Raw genomic sequence first — 15,164 nt, 5'->3', positions numbered from 1 at the left:
CGCTGGAGATGGCCTAAGTCTAAAACAGTAGCACAACATATCATGGGTGTGAGACACCAAATTTGCTCTCTTCTTAGGCTACGTCCAACAGTTTACTCATATAGTTATCTAAAACTTTGTTTTTATACTCCCTCTGTCCCATAATACAAGGTGTAACCACTTTTTGTTCTTGTCCCATAATATAAGGCGCGCTCTCTCTATGCATACGTACATCGAAGCAGTGGTATAGAGAAAATTAAATACATTGATTGATCTTTGAACAAGAGATAATTACGCCATATATACTGGGACGGAGGGAGTATTATACATTACACTGTTTACAAAGTGGAGTTTGAATATAAGGATAGAAATGAATAAGCTGTTGGAGATAATTTTAGTTGGCATTCAACAATATCTTCTTATCTGAGGCACCTTGGAAGAAGTGATCCTTATCTTGGAGAATGATATCCATTTTTGGAGGCATGAGACATTGAGGAGCTTCTCTTCCAAATCTTGCTATAAAGCTTGTTTTTAAACCTTGGAAGAGGCTATGGAAATCATGGACACCACCAAAATACAAAACTTTTCTTTGGTTAAAGTAGAAATAAAATGTTGGACAACATATAGGTCGGAGAAAAGAGGACTCGATCACCCTAACCCTCTTTGCGACCCAAAAAAAACGGTTCAACACCTTTCTTACCAGTTGTGTTTGTTCGGCAATTTGTCCCCTTCTGTTTTGGGCACCTAGTACCAAATGCTGAGGCGTAGAGAAAGGCGTGTAGAGATCTTTATAAAGAGTTAAGAAAGGGTTTTATCAGTCCTGTAATCCGCGACACTTTGGTCTTTGGCTGCAGCAAAATCGAAGTATCTTTGACGGGGCAGGGCTTCTTACAAGAGCTGAGCTGTTGGGGGCTAGCAAAAACTCGACACCTAGGCAGCTTAGGAATAGCAGAAAAAATTAATGGGGTCAGCTTGTCATCATCGGAAAATTTGCTATTTTGTCACTTTCAGTTGTGGACTTCTTTATTTTACCACCAGGCCCACAAATTATAGACACAAATGATCCCACAAGTCATAGACAGAGAGTCACATAATAGCAGAGAGCCCACATTAGAAGGACTAAAATAACAATTTTTCTTTATCTGATATCTAAACTTCTTTTCTTTATTTTTGGAACAATTGGATCTATACCATTAAAAGATCCAAACTTTAGATATATACCATAGACCCCACATGTCATTGACTCATGTGGACCCACATGTAAGTGAGATAGTAATGGTATGGATCCAAAGTGGTGATCTTTTAATGGTATGGATCCAAATTTCCCTTTATTTTTTGTGTAGGTGGAAAAGGTCCTTGTCTAACAGAGCCTCCTCTTTTGTAAGATTTTCTTTACCTTCTCTAATATTATAAAGATGTGCAGCTGTCCTTCGGGAAAAAAACAACAGATTCGATAGTTAAGGGATATAAATTGGAACATCTCCAATATATTTTTCACTTGACTAATAACTAGAGATGGCAATGACCTAAATTCCCAATTTCCCGCGGGGAATTCCTCCATTAAGGGATAGGAAAAGTTCTCCACCATGGAGATATAAACAGGAAAAATTCCTCCCTCAACTGGTAAACGGGGACAGTCTCCGTACCCCGCGGGAACCGTTAAAATTATATATAATGATGTTTTCATATAATACATAATGATAAAAATAAATAATCACATTGTTAAGATATCACTCGTTATACAAATATATTTATTTTGATGTATACATAATGATTTCTAACATCTGACAATATATACAAGTGACAATATTTTGTATTCATAACAAAAAAAAGTATATCATGATTATAATTTAAACGGGGACAGAGATCCCCGACGGGAATTTATCCCCGCGAGAGAACGGGGAATTAGGAAGAGTTCGTAGGGATCCCCGCGGGGATCGTTTTCTATAGTGGAGCCAAAACCCGACGGGGAATTCTCCATTGGCATCCCTACTAATAGCCAAAGGAAATGAAAAATGTGTGCATTCCCAGCGAGAGTTCTGGAAGCATGCAAGGTAAGTAAAAAAACATGAAACCTAATGCAAAGAAAAAACTTCTACTCCTAGAGACTAGTACATTTCTGGTGCAGGAAGCTGGATCGACTCGAACCATTTCTTGGAGAATATTGTCCCTGTCATAAACTCCTTTTAGGAAATAGTATAGATCTATGTGGAACAATTTTTACAGTCTCCGCAAATCACTGGTCTTCCTATCAGTTAATTTCCACTGAAGGGAACAGCGGCATGACTGACCAGCCTTGCAGGACAGTGGCAAAGGTTCCACATGGGCTGAATACAGATGCTGCAAGGAGAATGTGAGGTTGAGAGGTTTCCACTCACTTTGATCAAGACATCAAGTAGCACTTGCTTAGGCGAGAGCAGGCTGTGGAAAGCTTCTTGTGTAGACATGGAAAGCAATCATTGGAGACCCAAATCACCAAATGCAATCAGGAGCTTCAACCAAACTCATTCGTGGCCTGTGTTGTGCTGCCAGCCTGCCACGCACCTTACCAATAGGAAAGGCCAAAGGCCCTTGTCGCGGAAGAGAGGTTGTCGGGCAGCAGGCATGGGCAAAACTATATCACCTCCAGCAAAATCACTTGAAACTATGTGGTGACGGTGAGACAATGTAATCGATCATCTCGGCATCCAACAAAGATGCGTCCACCAACCATCAAGGGAGACGAAAATATGTCCCCCGGAAGATCAATGGATGCCAGTCCTTGAACTAACTCCTCAGATTTAGCACCTTCACCAGCTTGCTCCTGATTGTACTTAGCATCCAGTCCTTGAACTAACTCCTCAGATTTAACACCGTCACCACCTTGCTCCTGATTGTACTTAGCATCTACTCTAGTTCTGATGTCTACTCTAATTCTGATGACATGGACCTTCCCGGAACTCGTGCAGATACAAGCAAATCTGAAAAGAAAAGGCAGTCATGTCATTTCCTTTTACATCTAACAGCTAACGACTACTCTACCAGTAAGTCCAGTACCTCTCAGATGGTCCAAATGACACTGATGTTAACAGCTCATCAACAAAAGTGGATGCAGTAATTGGATCCCCAGCCTTGTATACCCAAAGAAGGGCACCAGACACCTGCAGCAATGATATTAAGAGTTTATGCTACTAATTAAGCTGTAAATGGAAAAAATATCACTTCACGCAATAGATTTATACCAAAATGCAAGAAAGGAAACCATTTTTGCATCAAATCAAATACTTAAATATCATTGTGAAAATTGTCATTCTTATAAGACCGAACCAAAAATAATTTAAATTGCTAGGTAATATTCACTGTTAAGATAACCTTTTTCTAACGGTTATTTAAAAGTGCCATAGGCACAGCTTAATTACGACTGTTTTTGAAAACTATTACCACCAAGGGCCAAGTTAGCATCTGAGAAGCAGGAGCAATACATATTTTTTTAACAAAAACAATCACCACAAACTAAAATTTGGAGGCACCTTGTTAAAAAACATAGACTAGCAACACGAAGTAAACTCTTAAGCATGCATGATTGATTAGTCACTAAGTTAAATAGTACAATGAAATCAAACTTACAGTATCAAAAGAGTACAAGTTGCCATCACGGGAAGGTATAAGCACCTGCCAATGATATAGTGAGGAAGATTTGCTTAGTTTCCTCCAAACAGGGAGCACATCAAGTTATCAATGTAGTCAAACACGAGCAAGTACCTGATGAGGGAGGGTGGGTGACAAACATGCACCAGCAAAAATAGGACCACCAACAGTTGCCTGCATTTTAAATAGCAAGTTATGGATTTTGGACAGACACTAATAAATATGTGGAGAATGAACCACACAAGAAAAACTGGGTCAAATGTACAACATCAGAGTGAAAAATGTGCATTTTTGCTCTCATTGAAACAATGTTATATATGGACTAGTGTAGATTCTAAGCATCAATAGCTCTTTCTTTCTTACTCAACTATGCATACACATTACCTCTGGCTATAAAAACAAGGTGCATCAGAAAAATTACCTTCCAAACAACAGAACCTTGTGAGTTCAATGTCATAACTAGGCCATTCACTAAACAACAAATAACTGCATGTAGCAAGTGTGATAGTCAGCACAGCAAATAAAAGGAAAATGTATCTAGCAAACCCTGCGTTGGCCCAGATTGGCATGAGCCATGATGTATAAAAGAATGACATCTATATACACATTCTGTTATTACATTCATGGTGTATAGTGACTGATCAAATAAGGTTTGATTGATGGTAACTGTACCTACAATGAATGACCTTGCAACCTTAAACACAATGGCATATAACCAGCAAATGATGATTGGTTAGCACAGAATTACACTATGGCATTCAATGTAACATGCATATTGAACCAAAGTATGACTTACTCCTACTTTTGAATTTTGAAATATAACAGTATGTGTATGTACATCCATATTCCAGAATATCCACATCAAATGGCTGGAGAAATACCTGTTCCACTTTGATGATCTATGGCGAGAGAACCAAAAATTGGCGCACCAGCTTCATATTGCCAAAGAACTCTGAAGGATGGTTCCTGCTCCACCAAAAGAAATCAGTGAAGACTCTAAACATTCAAATCCAATAATGAAAGGTTATTGGTATATTCATTTATCAAGTTTTACTCAAAAGTAAGGGCATCCTGTGGAACAGATAATAAGAAGTTAAAAAAGTATGTTTTAGACATTCAAATTTCCCAAAGTAGATCTTAAAATAACCTTAAATGATACTGCAGTCACAAGGCCACTCGTAGATGCGACATAGATTACATTTTGTGCCTGCAAAGGGGTAATATAGATGACACAAAACTAATAGAGCGGTAGAGCCTATATGTATATATCATCTAATAAAATGTTTTTTTGTGAACCGGTGATGATACCATGTCAATAGCAGGAGATCCATAAATGCTTCCACCACAAAAAACTTTGTATGTGCAGCAGCGATCTTTGTAATTTAACGCATACAAGTAATGGTCATACGAGCCACACCTGCAAAATACACAGCACTGTTACTAAATCTAAACATTTCTGATGCAGAAAATTAGAATCATCTTTTGTGCACATTTTATGTTACGTTTACGTCTCATAGCAGAGGTCAAATTGGATAGACCATTTGTATGCACTGAAAACTAAAATTTTATATTGTGTGAGTAAATATGTTTTCACCAAAAAAAGATATATATACTATGGAAAACACAATGAATAATGCTCTTGTATAGCGGATGAAAGTAAAAAGAAAAAAATATTTCAGAGGTACCATATTAAATTCCTCATCTTGTCCACAACTGGTTGCATTTTTACCTGAAAGGAGATACCCTAAATTGAGACATGAGATGGTAACAGTACGCTTCGTTGTAAAATGAACATCCTTATTCCGTAGTAGTAATCTTAAACATACCATTATACATATCTTATGTAATCAAAATAATCATTACATGACTTTTGTAGCAAGTCAAATGTGTAATCAACACACTCGAATTTTACAGCAGTCAGGGAACTATAACTATTTCAACAATCCAATGTGAACACAAATGAGGGAAATTCTCTGAAAAAAGCCAAGTTCCCAGGTTAAAGTACCTCCCCATCAGTTTGAAAGGTCCAGGATAATTTTCCCGTAGACATATCAAGGAAGTAAATTTTCCCTTTATAGCATCCAACAACAACCTGTATGGAATATATGTGTGAACTGGGTGCCAGAGTGTTCTAAAAATTAGTTATAATCTTTTCTTTGGGGTTAAGTTCCAGAGCTGCTGTTACCTCTGAGAAATCACCAGTTATAGCGGCAGAACACTCGATACGGCCTTCCAATTTGACACTCCACCTCACTGAACCACTACAAAACCAATAGGAAACAAGTTCTAAGAAAAGTCAGTATCCACACACCAGATGGTACTAATTTTCTCATCAAATATAATTTAAACAAATTACTGATACAATAATCTTAAATGATAGAAAAATAGAGCATGAGGTACATCAGAAAAAAAGAAGCATAGAATTCCATGTAATAGGCAACACTCACCTATAACCATCAATGCAAAGAAACAAATATGAATGAGAACCAATAAAGATGGACATCATTCCATTGTTTATGACAAGCAAAGGTGAGGCATCAACACATGAATCTAGAAGAATGCTCCAAATTTTCACGAGGTAACCCTTTTTGTTATATGGAACATATGAACAAATATCTTCAAGGTGTACCATCCCTTCAGAACCATGCATAAATCTATTGCAACGGCCAATAGACCACACCTTTTGTAAGTGAAAATTTAGTATCCATGGTCTGCCACTGAAAATTTCATCATTTGAGCATGTATCAGGGCACAGGTTTTTTGCTTGGTATGTATTGTAAGTCCTACTTTTGCTAAGCTGGCCATCTATATCACTTACATGATTCCCTGCAAAGTGATCGTATGCACCCTCTTTACTTATCTGCCCTTGGTCATGAAAGTTACTGTCCAAATATTCAGAAACTGGGCCAAAGGAATCTGATATGCTTGCATATTTTCTCAACTTCTTTCTGTTGTGAAATTCAGGAGTTGGAGGAATTACATGACTGTGTTCCCCAAGTAAACCATGAAAAAGTTTAGAAGGGGTGGTATAAATATAAAGTAATCTCATGTCAATCTCCAATTTGTGGGCCACATGTGCTGCAGTAATTGAGTTACCACCCAAGGAGAAGAAATCATCATACTCAGACACTTCATGAACCAGTAGGGCATCAGAAAATGCCTATTTCAGAATAAGAATAATATCACTAACTCATTAACAAACAATATGCACAAAAACAATTAACTGGAACTAAACAGCAGAATTAAATAGGTTCCTCAGGAGAGAGGGTAATAATAAAATAGTAATCAAGGATAAGTACATACCTTTTTGATAACTTGCATATGAGGATCAGCTGGACTGCTTTCTGGATGAATTTCACAAGGCTCAAATGCACAAACCAAGCTAGATAACTTGACATAGTCAATCTTTCCTGACAAAGTCAAAGGTAATGATTTCATGGGGATAAAAAGCCTTGGGACCATAGCTAGTGGAAACTTCATGATGAGCCAGTTTCGAAGTGGTGCAATGATATCTCGGGAAGAATGTAATCCACTATAACCCTGAGTACATTTAAGAAATTTATTATTACTCCTCAGCACCAAGTATGCCTTAAAATCCAGAGATCCATTACTTTGAAAAGTAACAGCAGCGTCACTGACATCAGGATGATCCCTCAATGTGGATTCTACCTCCTCAAGTGAGAAACGGTGCCCATAAATTTTAACAATTCGGTCCTTTCTTCCAAGGAAAATAAGTTCGCCTGTCTTTAGGCGCCGGGCAAAGTCACCTGTTCTGTAGTATGCTAAAACTTCACTGCCTTCAGGGCAGTTACTTGTCATGGGATCAGCTAAATATCCAGTAAACAAGCATGCTCCACTGACAGAGATTTCACCTTCATCTGATAGTCCATCATTGGTGACAAGAGAAACCTCACAATTTGAAATAGGAAACCCAATTGGTACACTGTTTAGTTCTTCTTGCTCCAAAATTGTAGGCAATTTTTTGCAATCAAAGAATGCACAGTCACCGGAAACCTGAAATAGAAGTGAATCTGCAAAATCTTAAAATTGCTCATGCAATATGATGGTATGATACAGAGAACATGTACTCTAATAGAACTATGAAAATAAATTTCATGAAATATAGATACTAGTGTTTTTAATAAAAAAAATTATTACCGATTGACTTGGTCAATCTAGACATGTTCTCATATCAGACTAAGTCTACTTGGAATTGGAAGTATCTTGTCCAAAATCCCACAGCTTTGTAAATGTAGGGGGATTTAATGGTTAATGAATGTTGTAAAACAAACAAATTACCAAAGCACTCCTGGTCATAAGCCTAACAAGATGATACTGCAAAAATCTATTTCATTAGTAGTGATATTAAGCATAATCACCTCTGTTGTTCCATACAGATTTATGATAGTAGCCTCTGGCAGAAATTCATAGACTCTCTTCCACAGCGATACAGACAGAACTTCCCCACTAAATATTAGGATCTTAAGTGGGTTACAGCCATCAGAAAGTTTTTCCGCCAGGGTAGGTAGTATTATCTCCATAAGTGATGGAACCAATGTCATCCTTGATATCCGATAAACCTAAGATGAATGAATAAGGTATGAATACAATGTCAATATGATGCCAAAATGAATAAAGGAGCTAGTTAGCATTAAAATAAACAGTCATTATTCTTTGTACCAACCTAGTCAACAAACATGTTACAAGAATGTGTATCGTGATATCGTCACATCTTAGTTTAGAGCACTAAATGAAAATTCCAAATCTCAAAGGCAGCTATATTAGCAAAGTTCATGTCAAAGACTATCCTTCTATATGTGTCAGTCTCAAAGACAAGCATGTATGCTAAGCATTGCGTGAAACATTTTGTAATAAACCTAACTGGCACAGAACTCAGTAGTTTCTTTTTGTTCCCTAATATTTTCATAAGAAATCATATAAGCGTCTCATTAGGATAAAGAGCCATGTAACCTTAATTAAGTTGGCCAAGGATGCTGGATTAGCTCTCCACTCACTGGGAGGAATGACAAGTGTTGAGCAAGTCAAGACCGCAGAAAGGAACTCCTGTAGATGGTCAACAAAGCTGACAGATGTCTTAAACAACAAAACATCATCTGAACACAGAGGATTCCTTCTTTGCATCCACAAAAAACGATTCAGAAGACCTAGGCATGGTGTCAAAAAAAAAGTCTTCATAAGGTGGCTGCTCAACTCAAACCTAGCCAAGTAGCCATGCCATCGCAAACAAATAAACCCTATGCTCTGGGACATACAATTTCACCGTTGGTCACAAATATTCTATGCTATAAGTTTCTGGTATGCATATATGTACCTGGTCCAACAAGACAATACACTAGAACTTTTAGTTAATTGACTGAACAAGACATTGTTACCATAAGACAATCATGACTAAACAAATAGTACATTTATGTTTTCAAGGTTTGACACCTAACAATTAGAAACATAGTGGGACCTACTAATTCACGATGCCAAAGTCACAACAATGAGAAAGGGGTAAGGCATCTCAATATCTGCACGAGATTATACACTCTGCCTATCTCAAGCAACCAGGCCCCAACAAGAGCACGGCTTACCTTTCTCAGTGCCGCAAACACCCTTCGGTTTTCCGGTAGAACCAGAGGTGAACATCACGTAGCAGAACTTGCGGTGCCACTCGTGCTCGCACGGCCAGACAAGCTCCTCCCCGTCATCCCCGCCATTTCCATCCCGAAATCGCCGCCGGATGCCACCATAAAAGCGCAGAACAGGGCAGGCGCTGCTCTCAAACAGCGTGGCTCCTCGCGACCCAACTGAAGACACGACGAGCGCCGCGTTGGACGCCGAGATAGCCCACGAGACCCTCTCCTCCGGCCACGACGGGTCGAGCGGGAGGAACGCCGCGCCGCACCTGAGCACCGCGAGGACGGCGGCGACGTACTCCAACGATGGCGAGGCGTATACCCCGACAACCCTCGGCACTACGGCGCCGGCGGCCCGAAACCCTTGCGTCGGTTCCGAATTAGTCTCCGTCAGTCAGACACGAGACTACGACAGGGGAGGGGGGGCAAGCAAGCGCGAACAGCCGAGCGGTTGATTGGCGTTGACGCACCTGAGCCTTGCTCGCGGTCGCGGCGGGTATCGGTGGCGGTGCTGCCGAGCGCGGCGGCGATGCGGCGGGAGAGGGAGCCGACGGCGGCGAGGAGGTCGCCGCAAGTGAAGCGGCGCTCCTCGCTGTCGGCGCCCGAGGCCGCTGCGTGGATGACGGCGAGGCGGCCGGGTTCCTGGCGAGTGGCGCGCTCGAACGCGTGCGAGATGCAGCACGGCTCCGCCGCCGCCATTCCGCAGCTGGAGGATTGGGTTGGGGAGCCGGCGATTCGAAACAGTTCAACTCACTTTTGGGATCCCCTCACTTGTGGCTATATAAGAAGGACAAAGTAATATACAAAGGGAAAATATTGATTTTCTAAACGTTGTTGGTTTGTTTGTTTGTTTGTTTGTTTTTTCTTTTAAAAGATGACATGTATAATGTATTGTCATTTCGTTATACAGACAGCCGTGCTTCCACGACACGCCACGCCGTTCGTGGTAAGAAAAGGAGTGGGGAAAAGAGATAATCTAACCAAACCTTATCTCGCTTCCCTTCCCGCGCCCATGGCAATGGCTGCCGCTCCTCACAGTCATCACACTCCAGTGGGGGCCGCAGCGGCCACGTCCGCCGCCGTATCCATGCCCTGCTGCTCCTCCGCTTCCTGTTACGACGACAAGGACGGCGACCCGTCCTCCTCCTGGTCGCTGTCCTCGCCGCGGCGCCGGCAGCCGTACCGGCGCCTCCTCCGCGACGAGGCGCAGCGGCTCCGGCGCGCGCGGCGGAGCCAGGGCCCGGGCGCCGACACGCCGCGGTGGGTGCGGCGCACCACGGATCAGATGGCCCGGTACATCGAGGACGACCGCGCGGGGCACGTGTACGGGCGGCACGTGGTCGCCGCCGTCCGCGCGGTGCGGGCCACGGCGTCGCGCCCGTCCGCGGACATGCGCCAGGCCATGGCGTCGTTTGTTACCAGGCTCACCTTCCGCGAGATGTGCGTCGTGCTCCGCGAGCAGCGCGGCTGGCGTCAGGCGCGCGACTTCTTCGCTTGGATGAAGCTCCAGGTGGGTGGGTGACAGTGACACTGACACCACACACGCTGCCGCCACCAACTTAATTACATCGATCCTTGCAAATTAAGCTTGCTGCTTTCTAACGGCTCGCTCCGGTGCTGATCGATCCCTGCAGCTGTGCTACGAACCAAGCGTCGTCGCCTACACCGTTCTGCTGCGGTTGTATGGCAGGGTCGGGAAGGTGAAGCTTGCCGAAGAGACGTTTCTTGAGATGCTCCAGGTTGGCTGCGAGCCTGACGCCGTGGCGTGCGGGACCCTCCTGTGCGCGTACGCTAGGTGGGGGCGGCACGAGGACATGATGCTGTTCTACTCGGCGGTGCGCGGGCGGGGCCTAGTCCCTCCGATCTCTGTCTACAACTACATGATCTCGTCTCTGCAGAAGCAGAAGCTGCACGGCAAGGTCATCCATGTGTGGAAGCAGATGCTGGAAGCTGGCGCGCCGCCTAACCAATTCACCTACACAGTCGTCATCGGCTCCCTTGTGAAGGAAGATCTCCTGGAGGAGGCCGTCGATTTGTTCGGTGAGATGCGGCGGCGTAGGTTCGTTCCGGAAGAGGCGACTTACAGCCTGTTGATCAGTGCGAGCTCCAGACATGGCAAAGGAGAACAGGCGTTGCGGCTCTTCGAAGAGATGAAGGGCCAGGGAATCGCCCCCAGCAACTACACCTGTGCGTCTCTCTTGGCACTGCACTGCAAGAACGAAGACTACCCAAAGGCTCTTGCTCTCTTCTCTGACATGGAAAGCAGCAAGGTCATTCCTGACGAGGTCATCTACGGGATTCTTATCAGGATATACGGGAAACTCGGGCTTTACGAGGAGGCACGTCAGACGTTTGGCGAGATCGAGAAGGCAGGTCTTCTGAACGACGAGCAGACTTACGTGGCAATGGCTCAGGTCCACCTGAACGCTGGAGACTGTGACAGAGCACTGGAGGTGTTAGAATCTATGAAGACGAGAGGCGTGAAGCCTTCGCGCTTCTCTTACAGCGCTCTTCTCAGATGTCACGTCGCAAAGGAAGACGTAGTCGCCGCAGAAGACACCTTCAGAGCTCTCTCCCAGTCCCAGCACGGCCTCCCTGACGCGTTCTGCTGTAACGACATGCTCAGGCTGTACATGAGGCTGGGACGTCTAGACAAGGCCAGGGCACTGGTTTCGGTGCTGCTGAGGGAAGATGGTTTCCAGCTTGACGAGAACCTCTCTACGACAGTGATGGAGTTTTACTGCAAAAGCGGTATGGTTGAGGACGCAGAGAAGTTACTCGAAGATATTCAGAGGAACAGGAAACCCGTGAAGGTTCCAACGCTGCTTTTGCTTGTAGAGATGTACGCTAGAAACAGACCCAGTGTGGTTCTGGAAGAACGCAGCTCGTCGAGGGCACTCGGCAGTTCAGCAGCTAGCGTGGCCTTGAACTCCCTGTTGGACATGCCTGGGGGCTTGTCCAGTGTGTCCCTACTGATCAGCAGATTGGCTAGGGAAGGTGAGAACAACGGGGCACAGCACTCGTGTGCCTAACCATAACAATCTCTGACCGCTGTCTATATATACATGTACTATTTTGCTGTAGGGAGCACAGATGAGGCGAGATTCATTTACGATCAGCTGACTGAACTGGGAACCAAGCCTGACGATTCGGCGGTCGCTACTCTGATCGTCCAGTATGGCCAGGCAAAGCAGTTAGAGCGAGCACAAGAACTATTCGATTCAGCGTCAGCGTCGTTCCCAGATGGGGCGCTTGTCTGCAACGCCATGGTCGACGCGTTCTGTAAATGTGGCAGAGCTGAGGACGCGTACCATCTTTTCATGGAGATGGCTGATCAAGGCAGTTACAGAAATGCTGTGACAGCTAGCATTCTTGTCACTCACCTGACTAAGCATGGTAAGCGCTTGTCCCTTTATTCAGCTGCTGCCTGCTATATATATAGCTCGTTCTTTTCCAATGGCCATGGTTGCTCACTCCCAGGGAAATTTCAAGAGGTTGAGAACATCATGCATGGCTGTTTCCGAGATGAAGTCCAGCTCGACACTGCCTTGTACAACACATTTATCAAGTCGATGCTTGAATCAGGTCTGGCTAACATATTATACTGTTCATCAGATAGGCAAGCAGGGCTATCATACCTGACCGCTGCAGTTTTAGTTTCCAAGCAGGTAAACTGCATTCGGCCGTCAGCATATACGATCGCATGGTATCCTCTGGCGTTTCTCAGTCCATGCAGACGTTCAATACAATGATAAGGTAGATAAATGCTCGGAAACCCCGGGAGCCAAAAAAAGAACGGAGTTGCGTTATTTTTCTTGAATATACTGTCGGTACGGTAGTAGCCCCCGCATCACCGCTCACCAGCTTCAGTCTTCTATCCAGTGTTTATGGCAAAGGAGGAAAGCTGGACAAGGCCGTTGAGATGTTTGCTGCTGCGCAGGAGCTGGGCCTGCCGATCGACGAGAAGATGTACACGAACATGCTTAGCTTATATGGGAAAGCCGGTCAGGTTCTTCTGCCCTGTGCAAAGAAAACAATTAGAGCCCTTCTCATTGATCTGTTTCACCCACCACTGACTTCAGTCTCCTCCTATCCAGTTCTAAGCCTGTGGATTTTTCATGTGTTCAGGCAGGCATCAAGAGGCGTCTTTGATGTTCAAAAGAATGAAGGAAGATGGCATCAGACCTGGAAAGGTACGGTACTCTTTCATTGTCTCGAAATTCACGTTCAGAGAACAAGGAATGCTGTAGTTCCACCACCCTGACCATCTAAAGAAAAGAAGAAAAAAAGAGAGGCTAATCTGGACCAAACTTGCAATGTGCAGATCAGCTTCAACTCCATGATCAATGCCTACGCCACTTCAGGACTGTTCAGCGAGGCGAAAAGCGTGTTCCAGGAGATGCAGGACTGCGGGCACGCCCCCGACTCCTTCTCCTACCTCGCGCTGATCAGAGCGTACACGGAGGCTAAGCTGTACACCGAAGCAGAAGAAGCCATCCGGACGATGACGCTGAGCAGCAGCAACACGACCCCTTCCTGCCCGCACTTCAGCCACCTGATTCTCGCGTTCTTGAAGGAAGGCCGGGTCGGTGAAGCCCGGAGGATCTACGGCCAGATGATGGAGGTAGGCGTGGCTCCTGACCTGGCCTGCTGTAGGGCCATGATGAGGGTGTACGTGGACCGCGGTCTCGTCGACGATGGCATCTCGCTCTATGAGACGACGTGTGGGTCGTTGAAACCTGATAGCTTCGTCTTGAGCGCTGCGTTTCATCTGTATGAGCGTGCGGGCAGGGAGTGTGAAGCCCAGGGTGTCCTGGAGTCCATCAGTGCGAGTGGTACCTCCTTCCTGAGGAACATGAAGATTGGATTTGGATCGTCTTTAAGAAGTTAGAACTTAAACATGCTAGTTTTTCTCTTTTTTTTCAAGTGTTTGGGTTAAATATCTTAACTTATATTCTAGCTTTTCCAATATTTGGCTTAAATACTGCTAGACATTCCCACACATGTAAATAATTTAGTAAGGACTTCCTCTTAGTCCATAATTCATATGTGTTTTAGGCACTAACTTACTTAAAACTCTGTTAAGGATATGAGCAGCATTTTTTACTTTTTAGTGCCTCCATCCATAAACTAATCGCAAAATTAGAGTGACTTATTATGCTTCTTAACATATCCACCAAGGTGTGATTGCATCTTTCTATCACTCCATTCTATTAAGGATCATCCGACATTGAATACTGGGCAACTATGCCACTTTCTTGTAACTTGTAAGACCCTTGCAAATGGTCTAGGAACGTGGCTATATGAAACTGAAGAAAGATTACAGTTCTGGTGCATGACTATTTTTTTTAAAAGATTGAGGACTTATCGTTTACATGTTGCTTGATTTCTTTTTTGATTAATTGTAGATCAAACCTTTTGTTAAATCTTCTTTTCTTATTTTCCTTTTGGATTGGTTTGTTAGGACCGAGAAAGTTTTTTTACGAAGACATGGCTCAACTGCTATTAACCTCTCAAAAATGGTACCTATCGTTAAATTTGTTCCGCGTGCCAGTCTTTAATAGCGGCATATAAAAGTGTATGTAGTGTTGTAAACTCACAATGGTTATATATCAACTAGTCGGTTGCCCGTGCGTTGCGACGGCTTACAACAATACCACGTAAACTATCCATCAAAAAAATTTCAAGATTTTTTATTGATTGTCTCCACTCTCTATACAATATATTTTTTGATTTGGCTAACTGATGTTATTGTTTACTCTATGCAAATATGTCTTGGTACAACACGGCCAATGAAGTGAGCGATTAGAAGAGGGTTCACAACGATTGACTGAATGAACAGAGATTATAAAATGACATAATTCCACCATACAAATTATGCTACTTCGTAGCAATTACTAACGTTTAAAACCAATAAAT

At 43.5% G+C, this 15,164-nt stretch overlaps 2 protein-coding genes across 6 annotated transcripts; one reads left to right on the top strand and one right to left on the bottom strand.

The window, feature by feature from the left end:
- Positions 1-221: 221 nt before the first annotated feature.
- On the bottom strand, positions 222-10,039 carry LOC103638170 (putative acyl-activating enzyme 19). Of its 3 annotated transcripts, XR_004852586.1 has the most exons (19): positions 9,716-10,039; positions 9,201-9,608; positions 8,578-8,771; positions 7,986-8,186; positions 6,910-7,620; positions 6,054-6,766; positions 5,792-5,867; positions 5,612-5,698; positions 5,292-5,335; positions 4,915-5,023; positions 4,754-4,813; positions 4,488-4,572; positions 4,028-4,092; positions 3,721-3,780; positions 3,586-3,630; positions 3,016-3,119; positions 2,358-2,939; positions 680-917; positions 222-527 (listed from the first exon to the last, which is right to left on the bottom strand). XR_004852586.1 is itself a non-coding variant. In XM_008661153.3 (17 exons), exons 1-17 carry the CDS (start codon positions 9,942-9,944, stop codon positions 2,624-2,626), a joined length of 3,507 nt encoding a protein of 1,168 aa, XP_008659375.1. In that variant the 5' UTR covers positions 9,945-10,018; the 3' UTR covers positions 263-2,623. The 3 variants fall into 3 exon arrangements, 1 of the variants encoding a protein (XP_008659375.1); XR_558602.3 differs by lacking the exons at positions 222-527; positions 680-917 and adding an exon at positions 1,702-2,149; XM_008661153.3 differs by having other exon boundaries at positions 263-2,939; positions 9,716-10,018.
- Positions 10,040-10,089: 50 nt separating this feature from the next.
- On the top strand, positions 10,090-14,306 carry LOC100383512 (uncharacterized). Of its 3 annotated transcripts, none has more exons than XM_008660658.3 (8): positions 10,090-10,755; positions 10,880-12,242; positions 12,330-12,641; positions 12,726-12,830; positions 12,914-13,001; positions 13,128-13,249; positions 13,378-13,438; positions 13,570-14,306. In XM_008660658.3, exons 1-7 carry the CDS (start codon positions 10,120-10,122, stop codon positions 13,395-13,397), a joined length of 2,646 nt encoding a protein of 881 aa, XP_008658880.1. In that variant the 5' UTR covers positions 10,090-10,119; the 3' UTR covers positions 13,398-13,438; positions 13,570-14,306. The 3 variants fall into 3 exon arrangements, 2 of the variants coding, with proteins under 2 accessions (XP_008658880.1, NP_001349017.1); NR_156723.1 differs by having other exon boundaries at positions 10,239-10,755; positions 12,903-13,001; positions 13,374-13,438; positions 13,570-14,141; NM_001362088.1 differs by having other exon boundaries at positions 10,239-10,755; positions 13,374-13,438; positions 13,570-14,214.
- Positions 14,307-15,164: the final 858 nt, after the last annotated feature.

The sequence above is a fragment of the Zea mays genome, chromosome 9 (genome assembly GCF_902167145.1).
Source record: "Zea mays cultivar B73 chromosome 9, Zm-B73-REFERENCE-NAM-5.0, whole genome shotgun sequence".
In the NCBI taxonomy this organism is placed as follows: Eukaryota; Viridiplantae; Streptophyta; class Magnoliopsida; order Poales; family Poaceae; genus Zea; species Zea mays.
The sequence above is the reverse complement of the archived record's forward strand: the minus strand, read 5'-3'. Positions and strand labels throughout refer to the sequence as shown.